Raw genomic sequence first — 15,445 nt, forward strand, 5'->3', positions numbered from 1 at the left:
AAATTTTGGGATAATTTGGGAAAATTTCGGGGGAAATTTGGGAAAAAAATGGGGAAATTTTGGGATAATTTGGGAAAAATTCAGGGAAAATTTGGAAAAATTTGGGGAAAATTCGGGGAAAATTTGGGAAAATTTCGGGGGAAATTTGGGGAAAATTTGGAAAAAAAATGGGATAATTTGGGAAAAATTGGGAAAATTTGGGAAAATTTTGGGGGAAATTTGGGGAAAATTCGGGGAAATTTGGGAGAAATTCAGGGAAAATTTTTGGGGAATTTGGGCAAAATTTGGGGGAAAATTTGGGGAAAATTTGGGGAAAATTTCGGAGAAATTCGGGGAAAATTTGGGAGAAATTTGGGGTAAGTTTGGGAGAAATTCAGGGAAAATTTGGGGAAGTTCGTGAAGATTGGGGGAAATTTGCAAAAATTTGGAAGAAAATTTGGGGAAATATGGGGAAAATTTGGAAAAAAATTGGGGAAAATTTCGAAAAAAATGGGGAAAATTTGGGAAACATTCGGGGAAAATTTGGGAGAAATTTGGGGGAAAATTTGGGAGAAAACTTGGGGAAAATTTGGGGAAAGTTCAGGAAAATTTGAGTGAAATTTGGGAAAAATTCGGGGAAATTTGGGAGAAATTCAGGGAAAATTTGGGGACAATTTGGGAAAATTTTGGGAGAAATTTGGGGAAAATTTGGGAAAAATTCAGGGAAATTTGGGGGCAATTTGGGGAAAATTAGCGGAAATTTGGGGGAAATTTCAAAGAAAATTTGAGGAAAATTCAGGGAAATTTGGGAGAAAAATTGGAGAAAATTCGGGGAAATTTGGGGGAAAAATTTGGGGAAATTTCGGGGAAAATTTGGGGAAAAGTTGGGAAAAATTCAGAGAAATTTGGGGAAATTTGGGAGAAAATTTGGGGAAAATTTTGAGTAAATTTGGAAAAAAATAGGGGAATTTGGGGGAAGTTCGTGGAAATTTGGGAGAAAATTTGGGGGAAATCCAAAAAAATTTGGGGAAAATTTGGGGGAAATTTGGGAAAAATTCAGGGAAATTTAGGAGAAATTTTGGGGAAAATTTGGAAAAAAATTGGGGGTTTTTTTGAGAAAATTTGGGGATTTTTGGGGAAAATTTTAGGATTTTTGGGAAAACTTGGGGCTTTTTTGGGAAATTTGGGGTTTTTAGGAAAGTTTGGGAGCTTTTGTGGAAAATTTCGGAGGGGTTTTAGGGGGGAAGGGATTTTGAAAGGATTTTTTTGGGATTTTTTGGAAAAATTTGGAGTTTTTGGGGTGGGGGAGGGGATTTTGAGGGTTTTTGGGGAAAATTTGGGGTCATTTTTTGGGGTCAGGAAGGAGTTTTTAGGGGTTTTTTTGGGGGAATTTTTGGGGAATTTTTTTGCGGTTTTTTTGGTGAAATTTGGGTTTATTTGGGGGGTTTTGGGGTCAGTTCTGGGGTGGGGGAGGGGATTTTGAGGGTTTTTGAGGGGGAATTTTTTTTGAGATTTTTTTGAGAAATTCGGAGTTTTTTGCGGGGGGTTTGGGGTGGGGGAGGGGATTTTAATGGGATTTTTTTGGGGGAAATTTGGGTTTCTTTTGGGGGATTTTGGGGTCATTTCTGGGGTGGGGGAGGGGATTTTGAGGGATTTTTGGGGATTTTTTTGGGAAATTCGCGATTTTTTTGAGGGGGTTTTGGGTTGGGGGAGGGGATTTTAACGGGTTTTTTGGGGAATTTTTTGGGAAAATTCGGGGGGTTTTGAGATGGGGGAGGGGATTTTGAGGGGGTTTTTAGGGGCAATTTTTTGGGGGATTTTTTGGGGTTTTTTTTGGGAAAATTTGGATTTATTTCTGGGGTTGGGGGAGGGATTTTGAGGGGTTTTTTGGGGGTTTTTGGGGAAATTTGGGTTCGTTTTTGGGGTGGGGGAAGGGATTTTGAGGGGTTTTTTGGGGAGTTTTTTTGGGAGTTTTTGGGAAATTCGGGTTCATTTTTGGGGCGGGCGAAAAGATTTTTTGGGGAATTTTTTTGTGTATTTGGAGCCGTTTTGCTCAATTTTAACCCAAATTTTTTGGGATTTTTGGGGTGTGGCCTTACCTGACCACACTGCTTTTTTGGACCACACCCCCTTTTCTGACCACGCCCCTTTTCTCCTGACCACGCCCCCTTTTCCAGGTGCGTCCCTTCACACTGGGGCAGCTGAAGGAGCTGCTGGGCCGCACCGGGCGCCTCAAGGACGACGGCTTCTGGATCGACCGCATCAAATCGCATTGCTTCGTCACGGTACCGACCCAAAACCCCAAAATTTCACCCCAAAAATCCCTCAGGTCCTCCAGCAGGAAAAAACCCCGAAATTCCGCGAAAAAACGGCGAAATTTGGGTGAAAAATGAAGATTTTAGGGGGAAAAATCGTAGAGAGGAACAGCAGTGGCGCCCCCTGGTGGCCGGGAGGATTTGAATTAAAAAATGCCCAAAAATCCACAAAAGATTTTACCAAAATCCACAAAAAATTCCCCAAAAATCCTTCCAAAAATGCTTCCAAGAATCTTTGAAAAATTGGGAAAAACAGGAAAAATTTTTAAAAATATAATTTAAAAATTTCCGGGCGCCTCAAGGGTGACAGGTTCTGGATCGACCGCATCAAATCGCAACCGAACTGCTTTGGGGCCTACGGTACCGACCAAAACCCCAAAATTTCTCCCCAAAAATCTCTCAGGTCCTCACAACACAAACTAGCGCAAAAAAACCCCGAAATTCTGCGAAAAAACGGCGAAATTTGGGTGAAAAATGAAGATTTTAAGGGGAAAAATCGTAGAGAGGAACAGCAGTGGCGCTCCCTGGTGGCCGGGAGGATTTGAATTAAAAAATGCTCAAAAATCCACAAAAAATTCAAACGAAAATTTCCCAAATTTTCCCAAAAATCCTTCCAAAAATTCTTCCAAGAATCCTTGAAAAATTGGGAAAAACAGGAAAAATTTTTTAAAAATATAATTTAAAAATTTCCGGGCGCCTCAAGGGTGACAGGTTCTGGATCGACCGCATCAAATCGCATTGCTGCGTCACGGTACCGACCCAAAACCCCAAAATTTCACCCCAAAAATCCCTCAGGTCCTCACAACACAAACCAGCGGAAAAAAACCCCGAAATTCTGCGAAAAAACCGCGAAATTTGGGTGAAAAATGAAGATTTTAAGGGGAAAAATCGTAGAGAGGAACAGCGGTGGCGCCCCCTGGTGGCCGCGAGGAATAAAAGGAAAAATTTGGAAATTGACCCCAAAATTTGAATAAATTTGAATAAATTTGCATGACGTAATGAAGCCCGCTCGTAAATTAGTAAAATTCATGTTAAAAAAAATCATTAAAAATAGGAAAACTCGTAGAAAGTGTAAAAAAATTGAAGAAGGAAATTGATAAAGTTGTGCAGAATTTTTATTTGTTTTAATTTGGATTGGATTTTTATTGAAAAAAAAATGTGGGAAAGTCCAAATTTTACTAAAATCCTTCAAAATCCACCTTAAAAAATCTTTCAAAATTCAAAAAAAATTCCAGAAAATTTGTGAGAATTCCTTAGAAAAATAACATAAAAATTCAGGTTTTGTTGTCAAAAATTGACTTGAAAAAGCCCTAAAAACCCCAAATTTCAGCGGATTTTCTCGGGATTTTTTCCTAAAAATTCCCAAAATTTGAAATTTTTAAAATTTTAAAAAATCAGGAAAAAAAAGAAAAAAAAAAAGATGAAAAAATTCGCATTTTAGCTTCAAAAATTCACTTTAAAAAGGCCTAAAATGGGCGAATTTTTCCCAAATTTCACCAGATTTTTTGTTAAAAATTCCTAAAACTTTGAATTTTTGAAATTTTCCCGGATTTTGCCTTTTTCGCCCCAGTACTGCTCGGTGGAGGAGGCGGTGGCCACACGGGAGGCGCTGCACGGCGCCAACCCCAAAACTTTTCAAAATGTCAACAAAATTCACAAAAATTTTCCTGAAATTCCCCAGATTTTCCAAACTATGTTAAATATGTTCCCAAAAATCACCAAAAATTGATTTTTTACCCAAAAAACCTCTAAAAATTTGCATTAAAAACCTCCCAGAAAACCCAAATTTTTCTAAAATCTCCTAAAATCACCTTGAAAAAAATCTGTAAAATTCCATAAAATCACCCAAAAATTCTTAAAATTTAGGAAAGCTTTTAAATGAATTCCCAAAAACTTCCTGGAAATTTCTTGAAATTTGGGGAAAATTCCAAAAATCTTCTAAAATTGGTTAAATGGAAAAATGTTGTAAAAAAAACACCAAAAATTCACTTTACGCGATCGAAAAATGGCCAAAAATTCGCTTTAAAAGGCCCTAAAAACCCCAAATTTCACCGGATTTTCTCGGGATTTTTTCCTAAAAATTCCCAAACTTTCATATTTTTAAAATTTTTAAAAATCAGGAAAAAAAAGGGAAAAAAAAAAAGATGAAAAAATTCGCATTTTAGCTTCAAAAATTCACTTTAAAAAGCTCTAAAAACCCCAAATTTCAGCGGATTTTCTCGGGATTTTTTCCTAAAAATTCCCAAAACTTTTAAATTTTTAAAATTTTAAAAAATCAAGAAAAAAAGGGAAAAAAAAGATGAAAAAATTCGCATTTTAGGTTCAAAAATTGACTTTAAAAAGGCCTAAAATGGCCAAATTTTGCCCAAATTTCTCCGGATTTTTTGTCAAAAATTCCCAAAATTTTGAACTTTTAAAATTTTAAAAAATCAGGAAAAAAGGGAAAAAAAAAAGATGAAAAAATTCGCATTTTAGCTTCAAAAATTCACTTTAAAAAGGCCTAAAATTAGCAAATTTTGCCCAAATTTCTCCGGATTTTTTATCAAAAATTCCTAAAATTTTGAATTTTTAAAATTTTAAAAAATCAGGAAAAAAAAAGAGGAAAAGAAAAAGATGAAAAAATTCGCATTTTAGCTTCAAAAGTTCACTTTAAAAAGCTCTAAAAACCTCAAATTTCAGCGGATTTTCTCGGGATTTTTTCCTAAAACTTCCCAAAATTTTGAATTTTTGAAATTTTCCCGAATTTTGCCTTTTTGGCCCCAGTACTGCTCGGTGGAGGAGGCGGTGGCCGCGCGGGAGGCGCTGCACGGCGCCAACCCCAAAATCCCCAAAAATGCCCCAAAAATTCCCCAAATTCACCCAATTTTTCCCAAAACCCTTCGGAAAGTTTTTCAAAAATGTAAAAAATTTGGGAGATTTTCAAAACTTTTAAAAATTTCCTTTAAAATTTTGTAAAATCCGCAAATTCCACTCAAAATCCACCAGAAATTGTACCAAAAGAAAAGCTCAAAAAAATCCTAAAAATCTCCAAAAATTCGCTAAAAATTTTGTGAAATTTAAGAAAAATTCCCAGCCCCAAAAAAATTGAAGATTCTCCAAAATCTTGTTAAAAAATCGGAAAAATAAAGAAAAAAAAGGTGAAAAAATTCACATTTTAGGTTCAAAAATTGACTTTAAAAGGGCCTAAAATGGGCAAATTTTGCCCAAGTTTCTCCGGATTTTTTGTCAAAAATTCCCAAAATTTTAAATTTTTAAACTTTTAAAAAATCAGGAAAAAAAAAAGGAAAAAAAAAGATGAAAAAATTCGCGTTTTAGCTTCAAAAATTTGCTTTCAAAAGCTCTAAAAACCCCAAATTTCAGCGGATTTTCTCGGGATTTTTTCCTAAAACTTCCCAAAATTTTGAATTTTTGAAATTTTCCCGGATTTTGCCTTTTTCGCCCCAGTACTGCTCGGTGGAGGAGGCGGTGGCCACGCGGGAGGCGCTGCACGGCGTCAAGTGGCCGCAGTCCAACCCCAAGGTGCTGGCGGCCGATTTCGCGCAGCAGGAGGAGGTGAGACCCCAAAAATCGCAAATTTGGGGCAAATTTGGGCAAATTTGGGCAAATTTGGGGTGTGGGGAAGATTTGGGGATTTTTGGGGATTTTTAGGGGATATTTTTGGGATTTTTTGGGGTTTTTAAGGGGTTTATTTGGGGGTTTTTTTGCATTTTTGGGGGGAATTTTTGGGAATTTTCTGGGATTTTTGTGGGGTTTTTACAGGAATGTTTTGGGGAGTTTTTGGGATTTTTTTGGGGATTTTTAGGGGGAATTTTGGGGGTTTTTTAGGGGAATTTTTGGGGGTATTTTTAGGGTATTTTTGGGGATTTTATAGAAACTTTTGGGGGAATTTTTGGGGATTTTTTGGGATTTTTGGGGATTTTTTGGGATTTTTTGGGGTTTTTAGGGGTTTTTTGGGGGTTTTTTTGCATTTTTGGGGGAAATTTTTGGGAATTATCTGGGATTTTTGTGGGGTTTTTACAGAAATTTTTTGGGCAATTTTTGGGATTTTTGGGGGGGATTTTTAGGGGAATTTTTGGGGGGTATTTTTAGGGTATTTTTGGGGATTTCATAGAAACTTTTTGGGGAATTTTTAGGGGAATTTTTGGGACTTTTTGGGCGTTTTTTAGGGGATTTTTTAGAGGTTTTTAGGGGAATTTTTTGGGGGTTTTTTCGCATTTTGGGGGAATTTTTGGGAATTTTCTGGGATTTTTGTGGGGTTTTTACAGGAATGTTTTGGGGAATTTTTGGGATTTTATTGGGGGTTTTTTAGGGGAAATTTTGGGGGGTTTTTTTTGCATTTTTGGGGGAATTTTTGGGAATTTTCTGGGATTTTTGTGGGGTTTTTACAGGAATTTTTGGGGGAATTTTTGGGGTTGTTTTTTTTAGGGAATTTTTGGGGTTTTTTAGGGGAATTTTTGGGGGTATTTTTAGGGTATTTTTGGGGATTTTATAGAAACTTTTTGGGGAATTTTTAGGGGAATTTTTGGGGATTTTTTGGGGGTTTTTAGGGGGAATTTTTGGGGTTTTTTTTTGCATTTTTGGGGGAATTTTTGGGAATTTTCTGGGATTTTTGTGGGGTTTTTACAGGACTTTTTTGGGGAATTTTTGGGATTTTTTGGAGAATTTTTTGGGGTTTTTAGGGGAATTTTTGGGGGTATTTTTAGGGTATTTTTGGGGATTTTATAGAAACTTTTGGGGGAATTTTTGGGGATTTTTTGGGAATTTTTGGGGATTTTTTGGGGGATTTTTTGGGGTTTTTTAGGGGATTTTTAGAGGATTTTTTAGGGGAATTTTTGGGGTTTTTTTGCATTTTTGGGGGAATTTTTGGGAATTTTTTGGGATTTTTGTGGGGTTTTTACAGGAATTTTTGGGGAGTTTTTGGGATTTTTTGGGGATTTTTAGGGGAATTTTTGGGGTTTTTTTAGGGATTTTTGGGGATTTTTTAGGGGAATTTTTGGGGGTATTTTTAGGGTATTTTTGGGGATTTTATAGAAACTTTTGGGGGAATTTTTAGGGGAATTTTTGGGACTTTTTGGGGGTTTTTTAGGGGATTTTTTAGAGGTTTTTAGGGGAATTTTTAGCGGTTTTTTGGGGGTTTTTTTGCATTTTGGGGGGAATTTTTGGGAATTTTCTGGGATTTTTGTGGGGTTTTTACAGGAATTTTTGGGGGAAGTTTTGGGATTTTTTGGAGAATTTTTTGGGGATTTTTTAGGGGAATTTTTGGGGGTATTTTTAGGGTATTTTTAGGGATTTTATAGAAACTTTTGGGGGAATTTTTAGGGGAATTTTTGGGGATTTTTGGGGGATTTTTGGGGTTTTTAGGGGATTTTTGGGGGTTTTAGGGGGAATTTTTGGGGGTTTTTTGCATTTTTGGGGGAATTTTTGGGAATTTTCTGGGATTTTTGTGGGGTTTTTACAGGAATTTTTTGGGGAATTTTTGGGATTTTTGGAGGTTTTTTGGGGGTATTTTTAGGGTATTTTTGGGGATTTTACAGAAACTTTTGGGGAATTTTTAGGGGAATTTTTGGGAATTTTTGGGGATTTTTTTGGGGATTTTTTTGGGGTTTTTTAGGGGTTTTTGGGGGGGTTTTTTTGCATTTTTGGGGGAATTTTTGGGAATTTTTTGGGATTTTTGTGGGGTTTTTGCAGGAATTTTTTGGGGATCTTATAGAAATTTTTTAGGGAGTTTTTAGGGGAATTTTTGGGGTTTTTTAGGGGATTTTTTGGGAATTTTTTGGGATTTTTTAGGGGAATTTTCAGGGATTTTTTGGGGGTTTTTTTTTGCATTTTTGGGGGAATTTTTGGGATTTTTGTGGGGTTTTTAGAGGAATTTTTGGGGTTTTTTGGGGAACTTTGGGGATTTTTTGGGGGAATATTTGGGATTTTTTAGGGAATTTTTAGGAGAATTTTTGGGATTTTTTAGGGAATTTTTAGGAGGATTTTTTGGGGTTTTTTTTTTGCATTTTTGGGGGAATTTTTGGGAATTTTTTGGGATTTTTGTGGAGTTTTTACAGGAATTTTTGGGGGATTTTTTGGGGAATTTTTGGGATTTTTTGGGTGTTTTTTAGGGAATTTTGGGGGAATATTTGGGATTTTTTAGGGAATTTTTAGGAGAATTTTTGGGATTTTTTGGGTGGTTTTTAGGGTATTTTGGGGGTTTTTTAGGGAATTTTTGGGGATTTTTATGGGAATTTTTGGGGGCTTTTTTAGGGAATTTTTGGGGATTTTATAGAAATTTTTTAGGGAACTTTTGGGGCAATTTTTGGGAATTTTTGGGGTTTTTTTGAATTTTTTAGGGAGTTTTTTGGGGATTTTTAGGGAATTTTTATTTTTGGAGGTTTTTTTAAGGAATTCTTAGGGGAATTTTTTTAATTTCTTGGTGCTTTTTGGGGAATTTTTGGGAAAATTTTTGGGGAATTTCTTGGGATTTTTGGGGGGGTTTTTTAGGGGAATTTTTGGGATTTTTGGGGATTTTTTGGGGGATTTTTTGGGCATTTTTTAGGGAATTTGGGGGGAATATTTGGGATTTTCTTGAGTTTCTTTAAGGGAATTTTTAGGGGGATTTTTGGGATCTTTTTAGGATTTTTTTTCATTTTTTGGGTGTATTTTAGGGTATTTTGGGGGATTTTTTAGGGAATTTTGTGGGAATATTTGGGAATTTTTAGGGAATTTTTAGGGGAATTTTTGGGATTTTTGGGGGGTTTTTTTAGGGAATTTTTGGGGATTTTTAAGGGTTTTTAGGAATTTTTAGGGGAATTGTTGAGATTTTTGAGGTTTTTAGATAATTTTTAGGGGAATTTTTGGGGATTTTTTAGGAATTTTTTTTCTTTTTTTTTCAGTGTTTTTTGAGGATTTTGGGGGGAATTTTAAGGAAATTTTTGGAGTTTTAAGGGAATTTTTTGGGAATTCTGTGGCATTTCTTAGGGAATTTTGGGATTTTTGGATGGTTTTTTAGGGAATTTTTTGGGAATATTTGGGATTTTTTGGGGGGATTTTTTTGGGATTCTTTTAGGGAATTCTGGGAAATATTTTGGATTTTTTTCAGGCAGCTTTTTAGGGTTTTGGGGAATTCTGGGAGAATTTGGGGGAATTTTGGGGGATTTTTTGGGAGTTTTCTTGAGAATTTTGGGGGATTTTTTAGGGAATTTTTGGGGAATATTTGGGAATTTTTGGGGGAAGTTTTGGGGATTTTTTGGGGGGATTTTTTTGAAATTTTTTTAGGAATTTTTGGGGGATTTTTGGGAAATATTTGGAAATTTTGGGGAATTTTTGTGGGGATTTTTTTGGGATCTTTTTGGGGGTTTTGGAGGGATTTCTGAGGTAATTTTTGGGGAACATTTAGGATTTTTTGGGGGTTCAAAGGTCAAACTTTGCCTTTCTCCATTCCAGCTGGATTTCCACCGCGGCCTCTTGGCCCCGCCCCCTTCCTCCAGCCCCGCCCCCCTCCAGCCCCGCCCCTCCCCTCCTTTCCCCCCTTCCCTAAACCCCGCCCAGGGGGGCGTGTCCCCGCCCGGCCACGCCCCCCGGGGGGCGGAGCCTTGGCAGTGGGCGGAGCGCGAGCCGGAGCGCTCCCGGCGGGAACGGGCCCGGGAACAGCGCAAGTGGGACCGGGGCAAAAGCCCCGCCCCCAGCCCCGGGACACGCCCACAAGGGGGCGGAGCCACGCCGGGACACGGCCCCCGAGAGGGGAGGAGCGGCAGGACACGCCCACAAGGGGGCGGGGATAAGGAGAAGGGGCGGGGTCAGAGAGAGGCGCGGCCGGAGAGGAAAGGTGGGTGTGGCTAGGGGAGGGAAAGGGGCGGGGCTTGATAGTGGGAGGGGCTTGGAAATGGGGGAGGGGCTTAAAGGGTGGGTGGGAAGGGTTTAAAGGGTGGTGGGAGGGGCTTAAGTGGTAGGAGGGGCTTAATGGGATGGGAGGAGCCTAAGTGGTGGGAGGGGCTTTAGGGTAAAGTGGGAGGAGCTTAATGACCATATATGGGGATGGGGTTTGAGTGTGTGGGAGGGGCTTAAAATGTGGTGGGTGGGGCTTAACTATATAAGAAGTGGGGTGGGATTTGAGTGTGGGAGGGGCTTAAGGGGTGGTGGGAGGGGCTTAACAGGTAACGGATTGGTCCAATAACCATATATGGGTGGTGGGCGGGGCCTAATGGATTGTGGGAGGGGTTTAATTACCATATATGGCGATAAAGGGTGTGGGAGGGGCTTAGCTGTAAATTCAGGGAAGTGGGAGGGGCTTATACTGTAGCCTAACATTTTATGCTAATGAATAAGTGGGCGTGGTTAGCAGTAATTTAAGATTTAAAAAGTGGGCGTGGCTTAAGAACTTAACAATAACAAGTGGGCGTGGCTTAACCATTTAATGCTAATTAATAAGTGGGCATGGCCTATTAATTTAATGCTAATTGATGAGTGGGCGTGGCTTGACAATTTAGCCGTACGTGGTAAGTGGGCGTGGCTTAACAGGAATTTAAGTGGGTGTGGCTTAATATTTCTTTTTAAGTGGGCGTGGCTTAATGCAACACTGATTAACAAGGGGGCGTGGTCTTATTAAAATGTAAATAACAAGTGGGTGTGGTTAGTGCTAATAAGTGGGCGTGGCTTATGACATCACAGTGCGTTAACCTCAGTGGGCGTGGCCTCGCCGCCATTTAACCCCATTGAACGACAAATGGGCGTGGCTTGGCAGCAAGGGGCGGGGTGGGCGTGGCCTGGCGTGGGGTGGGCGTGGCCCTGAGGGTTTGGCTCCGCCCCTTTTCCCCCCAGAGAAGCCCCCGGAGGAGCCGCCGGCCAAACTGCTGGACGATTTGTTCCGGAAAACCAAAGCGGCGCCGTGCATCTATTGGCTGCCGCTGACCGACTCCCAGGTGCTCATTTGCATATCATTTGCATGTCCTTTATCTAGGGAAAGGGTAGACGGAGGGGTTTGGGTGGAAATTTTGGGGTTTTGGGGGGAAATTTTGGATTTTTTGGGGGGGAAATTTTGGATTTTTGGGGAAATTTTGAGGTTTTGTGGGGGGAAATTTTGGGAGGATTTTGAGGGGAATTTGGGGTTTTTTAGGGAAATTATTTTTAGTAAAAATTTGGTAAAAATGTAGTAAAATTTAGTAAAAATTTATAGTAAATTTCAAATTTTAGAGGATTTTTGGATGGAAATTTTGGGGAGTTATGTGGGAAATTTAGGGGTTTTTAAGGGAAATATTTTAATTTTTAATAAATTTTAAATTTTAGAGGATTTTTAGGGGGGAATTTTGGGGAGTTTTGAACAAAATTCGGGGATTTTCAAGGGGGGAATTTGGATGAAATTTGGTGAAAAAATTTAAAAATTTGGGGCCATTTTGAATGGAGAATTTGAGCGAAAAATTTTGCGTAAAAATTCTGGGAATTGGGTTAAAAAATGGGAAAAATCAAATTAAAAAATCATCAGAACCAGGGGAAAAAATTAATTGATTTTGTGTAAAAACGACCAAAATTTGTGTAAAAAAATTTATATTTTCTGGTGAGAAAAATGAGAAAAACAGGGAAAAAATCACATTAAAAAATCATCAGAACCGAAAAAAATTTAAATTTTGTGTAAAAACAACCAAAATTTGTGTAAAAAAATTTGTATTTTCTGGTGAGAAAAATGAGAAAAACAGGGAAAAAATCACATTAAAAAATCATCAGGCCGGGGGAAAAAAATTTAATAATTTTGTGTAAAAACGACCAAAATTTGTGTAAAAATAATTTCTATTTTCTGGGGAAAAAAATGAGGAAAAATTGAATTTTTGTAAGGAAAAATTGAAATTTTTTGGGGGAAAAAAACTGAACCTCCAAAGTCTTTTAAGGAAGGGATGGAATAGCTACGAGGCGTGCCCTAATTAGCATGAATTTGCATGTCTAGCTGCTGCAGAAGCAGGCGGAGCGGGGAAAGGAGAAAAATGGGGGAATTTGAAGGAAATTTGGTGAAAAAATTTAAAAATTTGGGTCCATTTTGAATGGAAAATTTGAGCAAAAAATTTTGTGTAAAAATTCTGGGAATTGGGTTAGAAAAGGGGGAAAATTGTGTTTAAAAATCATAAAAATCCCAAGAGCAAAATTTATGAATTTTGGGCTAAAAGGACAGAAATTTGTATTGAAAAAATTTATATTTTATGGGGAGAAAAATGAGAAAAAAATTGAATTTTAATAAGGAAAAATTGCATTTTTTCTGGGGAAAAAACCCGAAACCCGAAAGTTTTTTAAAGAAGGAATGGATTAACTACGAGGCACGACCTAATTAGCATAAATTTGCATACGCAGCTGCTGCAGAAGCAGGCGGAGCAGGGAAAAGAGAAAAATGGGGGAATTTGAATGAAATTTGGTGAAAAAATTTAAAAATTTGCGTCCATTTTGAATGGAAAATTTGAGCAAAAAATTTTGCGAAAAAATTCTGGGAATACGGATAAAAAAGGGAAAAAATCACGTTAAAAAATCATCAGAACCAGGGGGAAAGATTTATTTATTTTGTGTACAAATGACCAAAATTTGTATAAAAAAATTCATGTTTTCTGGGGAAAAAAATGAGAAAAAATTGAATTTTTATAAGGAAAAATTGAAATTTTTTTGGGGAAAAGAACTGAACCTCCAAAGTCTTTTAAGGAAGGGATGGAATAGCTACGAGGCACGCCCTAATTAGCATAAATTTGCATACGCAGCTGCTGCAGAAGCAGGCGGAGCGGGCGGCGCGGGCGCGTGAACGCGAGCGGCGCCGGAAGGAACAGGAAGAGGAGGAGCTTCGGCAGCGCCAAGGGGGCGGGGCCAGCGCCGCGGGAGGGGGCGGGGCGAGCGCGGGAGGGGGCGGGGCTTCCTCGGGCACAGGCCCCGCCCACTCGCGGCCGTCAGGAGTGGGCGGGGCCGGGGCGAGGGCGCCGCCCAGTGGAGGATCCCGGAAGCGCCGCAGCCGCAGCCGCAGCCCCAGGCGGCGCTGAGGCCCCAAAATCGCCCAAAACGGCCCCAAAATCGCCGAAACGGCCTCAAAATCAACGAAACAGCCCCAAAATCGCCCGAAACGGCCTCGAAATCGCGAAACGGCCCCAAAATCGCCCAGAACGGCCCCAAAATCGCCCAGAACGGCCCCCAAAATCGCCGAGAACGGCCCCAAAATCGCCCAAAATCGCCCCAAAATCGCCCCAAAATCGCCCCCAAAATCGCCGGAACGGCCCCAAAATCGCCCGAAACGGCCCCAAAATCGCTCAAAACGGCCCCAAAATCGCGCCCGGAACAGGAGAGGGGACGGAGGGAATAAAGAGGGGGAAAAAAAACGGAAAAATGTGGTGGAGTTATTGGGGGAAATGAGAGGGTTTTGGGGGAAAAAATTGGGAATTTTTGGGGGGAAAAATGGGATTTTTGAGGAGAAAAAAAAAGGGGTTTTGGGGGGAAAAAATGAGGGAAGTTTGAGGGGGAAAATGTGGGAATTAAGGGTTGAGAAAATGGAAGTTTTGGGGGGAAAAATGTGAAATTTTTGATTAAAAAATGGAATTTTGGGGGAAAAATGTGGAAAGTTTCGGTGAAAAAATGTGGAATAAAGGGTTGGGAAAGTGGAAATTTTGGGGGGAACAATGTGGAATTTTTGATGGAAAATATGGAATTTTGAAGGGAAAAAATGGGGAAAATTTGAGTCAAAGAATGTGGGAAATTCGGGGTAAAAATTGTGGAAATGAAGGGTTGGAAAAGTGGAAATTTTGGGTCCAAAATGTTGAAATTTGGGTCAAAAAAGTGGAAATTTTGGGGGGAAAAATGTGGAATTTTTGATTTTAAAAATGGAATTTTAAAGGGAAAAATGGGGAAAATTTGGGTGAAAAAATGTGGGAATGAAGGGTTGGGAAAGTGGAAATTTTGGGGGAAAAATGTGGAATTTTTGATGCAAAAAATGGAATTTTGAAGGGAAAAAATGTGGAAAGTTTGGGTGAAAAAATGTGGGAATTAAGGGTTGGGAAAATGGAAATTTTGGGGGGAACAATGTGGAATTTTTGATGGAAAAAAATGGAATTTTGAAGGAAAAAATGGGGAAAATTTGGGTCAAAAAATGTGGGAATTAAGGATTGAGGAAGTGGATTTGTTTTAGGCAAAAAATTGGAATTTTTAATGGAAAAAAATGGAATTTTGAAGGGAAAAAATGGGGAAATTTTGGGCGAAAAAATGTGGGAATTAAGGGTTGGGAAAGTGGAAATTTTGGGGGGAAAAATGTGGAATTTTTGATGCAGAAAAAATGGAATTTTGGGGGGAAAAATGGGGAAAATTTGGGGTGGGAAATGTGAGAATTTGGGTCCAAAATTGGGTTCAAAATTGGGAATTTGGGTTAAAAATGTGGAGATTTGGGTGAAAATTGGAGGAAATTCGGAGGAAATTTGGGAAATTTTAAAGAGAAAGGAATCTGGGTGAAAATTGGGAAGAGAAATGTGGAAATTTGGATCAAAAATTTGGAAATTTGGGTGAAAGATTTGGGAATTTTGAGTTGGAAATTGTGGGATTTTTGAGATTTAAAAATTGGGAGTTTTGTGGGGGAATTTGGGTGAAAAATGTGGGAATTTGGGTCAAAATAAGGCGAAATTTGGGCTAAAGTTGGGAAAGTTATGAGAGAAAGAATTCGGGTGGAAAATTTGGAAATTTGGGTCCAAATGTGGAAATTTGGGTCCAAAATGGTAAAAAATTGGGGCCAAGGGGGGAATTGGGAGAATAAATGGAATTTCGGGGATCCTGGGGGTGATTTCGATGGTTCTGGGTGGGTTTGGCGGGGATCATAAAGGATTTTGGGGGGAAAAATTGGAAATTTTGAGGAAAAAAATGAAATTTTTGGAGAATTTCAGGGATTTTCAGGCCTTGGAGCCGCTTAGGGGTCAATTCTCGTTTCCTATTGGCCTTGGCAGCTGTCAGTCACAGTTTTCTTCGTTGCTATTGGTCAATCTGCCTCTTTAAGGCGGGACGCGATTTATCCCGCCGTACTGCGTTCCCATTGGTCAGTCTTTATCCCTTCCGCGCCCTGATTGGGTGCTTTTGCCTGTCAATCATTTCTTTCCGCCGTCCCGGCTAAAGGAGGGCTTTCCGAGCGCTTCTCGCGCTCTGATTGGTCACCGCCTCGCGTGCCGCGCTCTGAT

At 39.2% G+C, this 15,445-nt stretch overlaps 1 protein-coding gene across 1 annotated transcript in view; it reads left to right on the forward strand.

Moving 5' to 3' along the window:
• Positions 1–13,590, forward strand: part of ACIN1 (apoptotic chromatin condensation inducer 1) — a 50,169-nt gene extending 36,579 nt beyond the window's left edge. The window contains 6 exon segments of the mRNA XM_030970818.1: positions 2,157–2,264; positions 5,739–5,846; positions 9,723–10,104; positions 11,097–11,197; positions 13,007–13,296; positions 13,515–13,590. Coding sequence (XP_030826678.1) covers positions 2,157–2,264; positions 5,739–5,846; positions 9,723–10,104; positions 11,097–11,197; positions 13,007–13,279 — 972 coding nt within the window. The 3' untranslated portion in view covers positions 13,280–13,296; positions 13,515–13,590.
• Positions 13,591–15,445: the final 1,855 nt, after the last annotated feature.

This window comes from Camarhynchus parvulus, unplaced genomic scaffold, assembly GCF_901933205.1.
Source record: "Camarhynchus parvulus unplaced genomic scaffold, STF_HiC, whole genome shotgun sequence".
NCBI classification, from domain to species: Eukaryota; Metazoa; Chordata; class Aves; order Passeriformes; family Thraupidae; genus Camarhynchus; species Camarhynchus parvulus.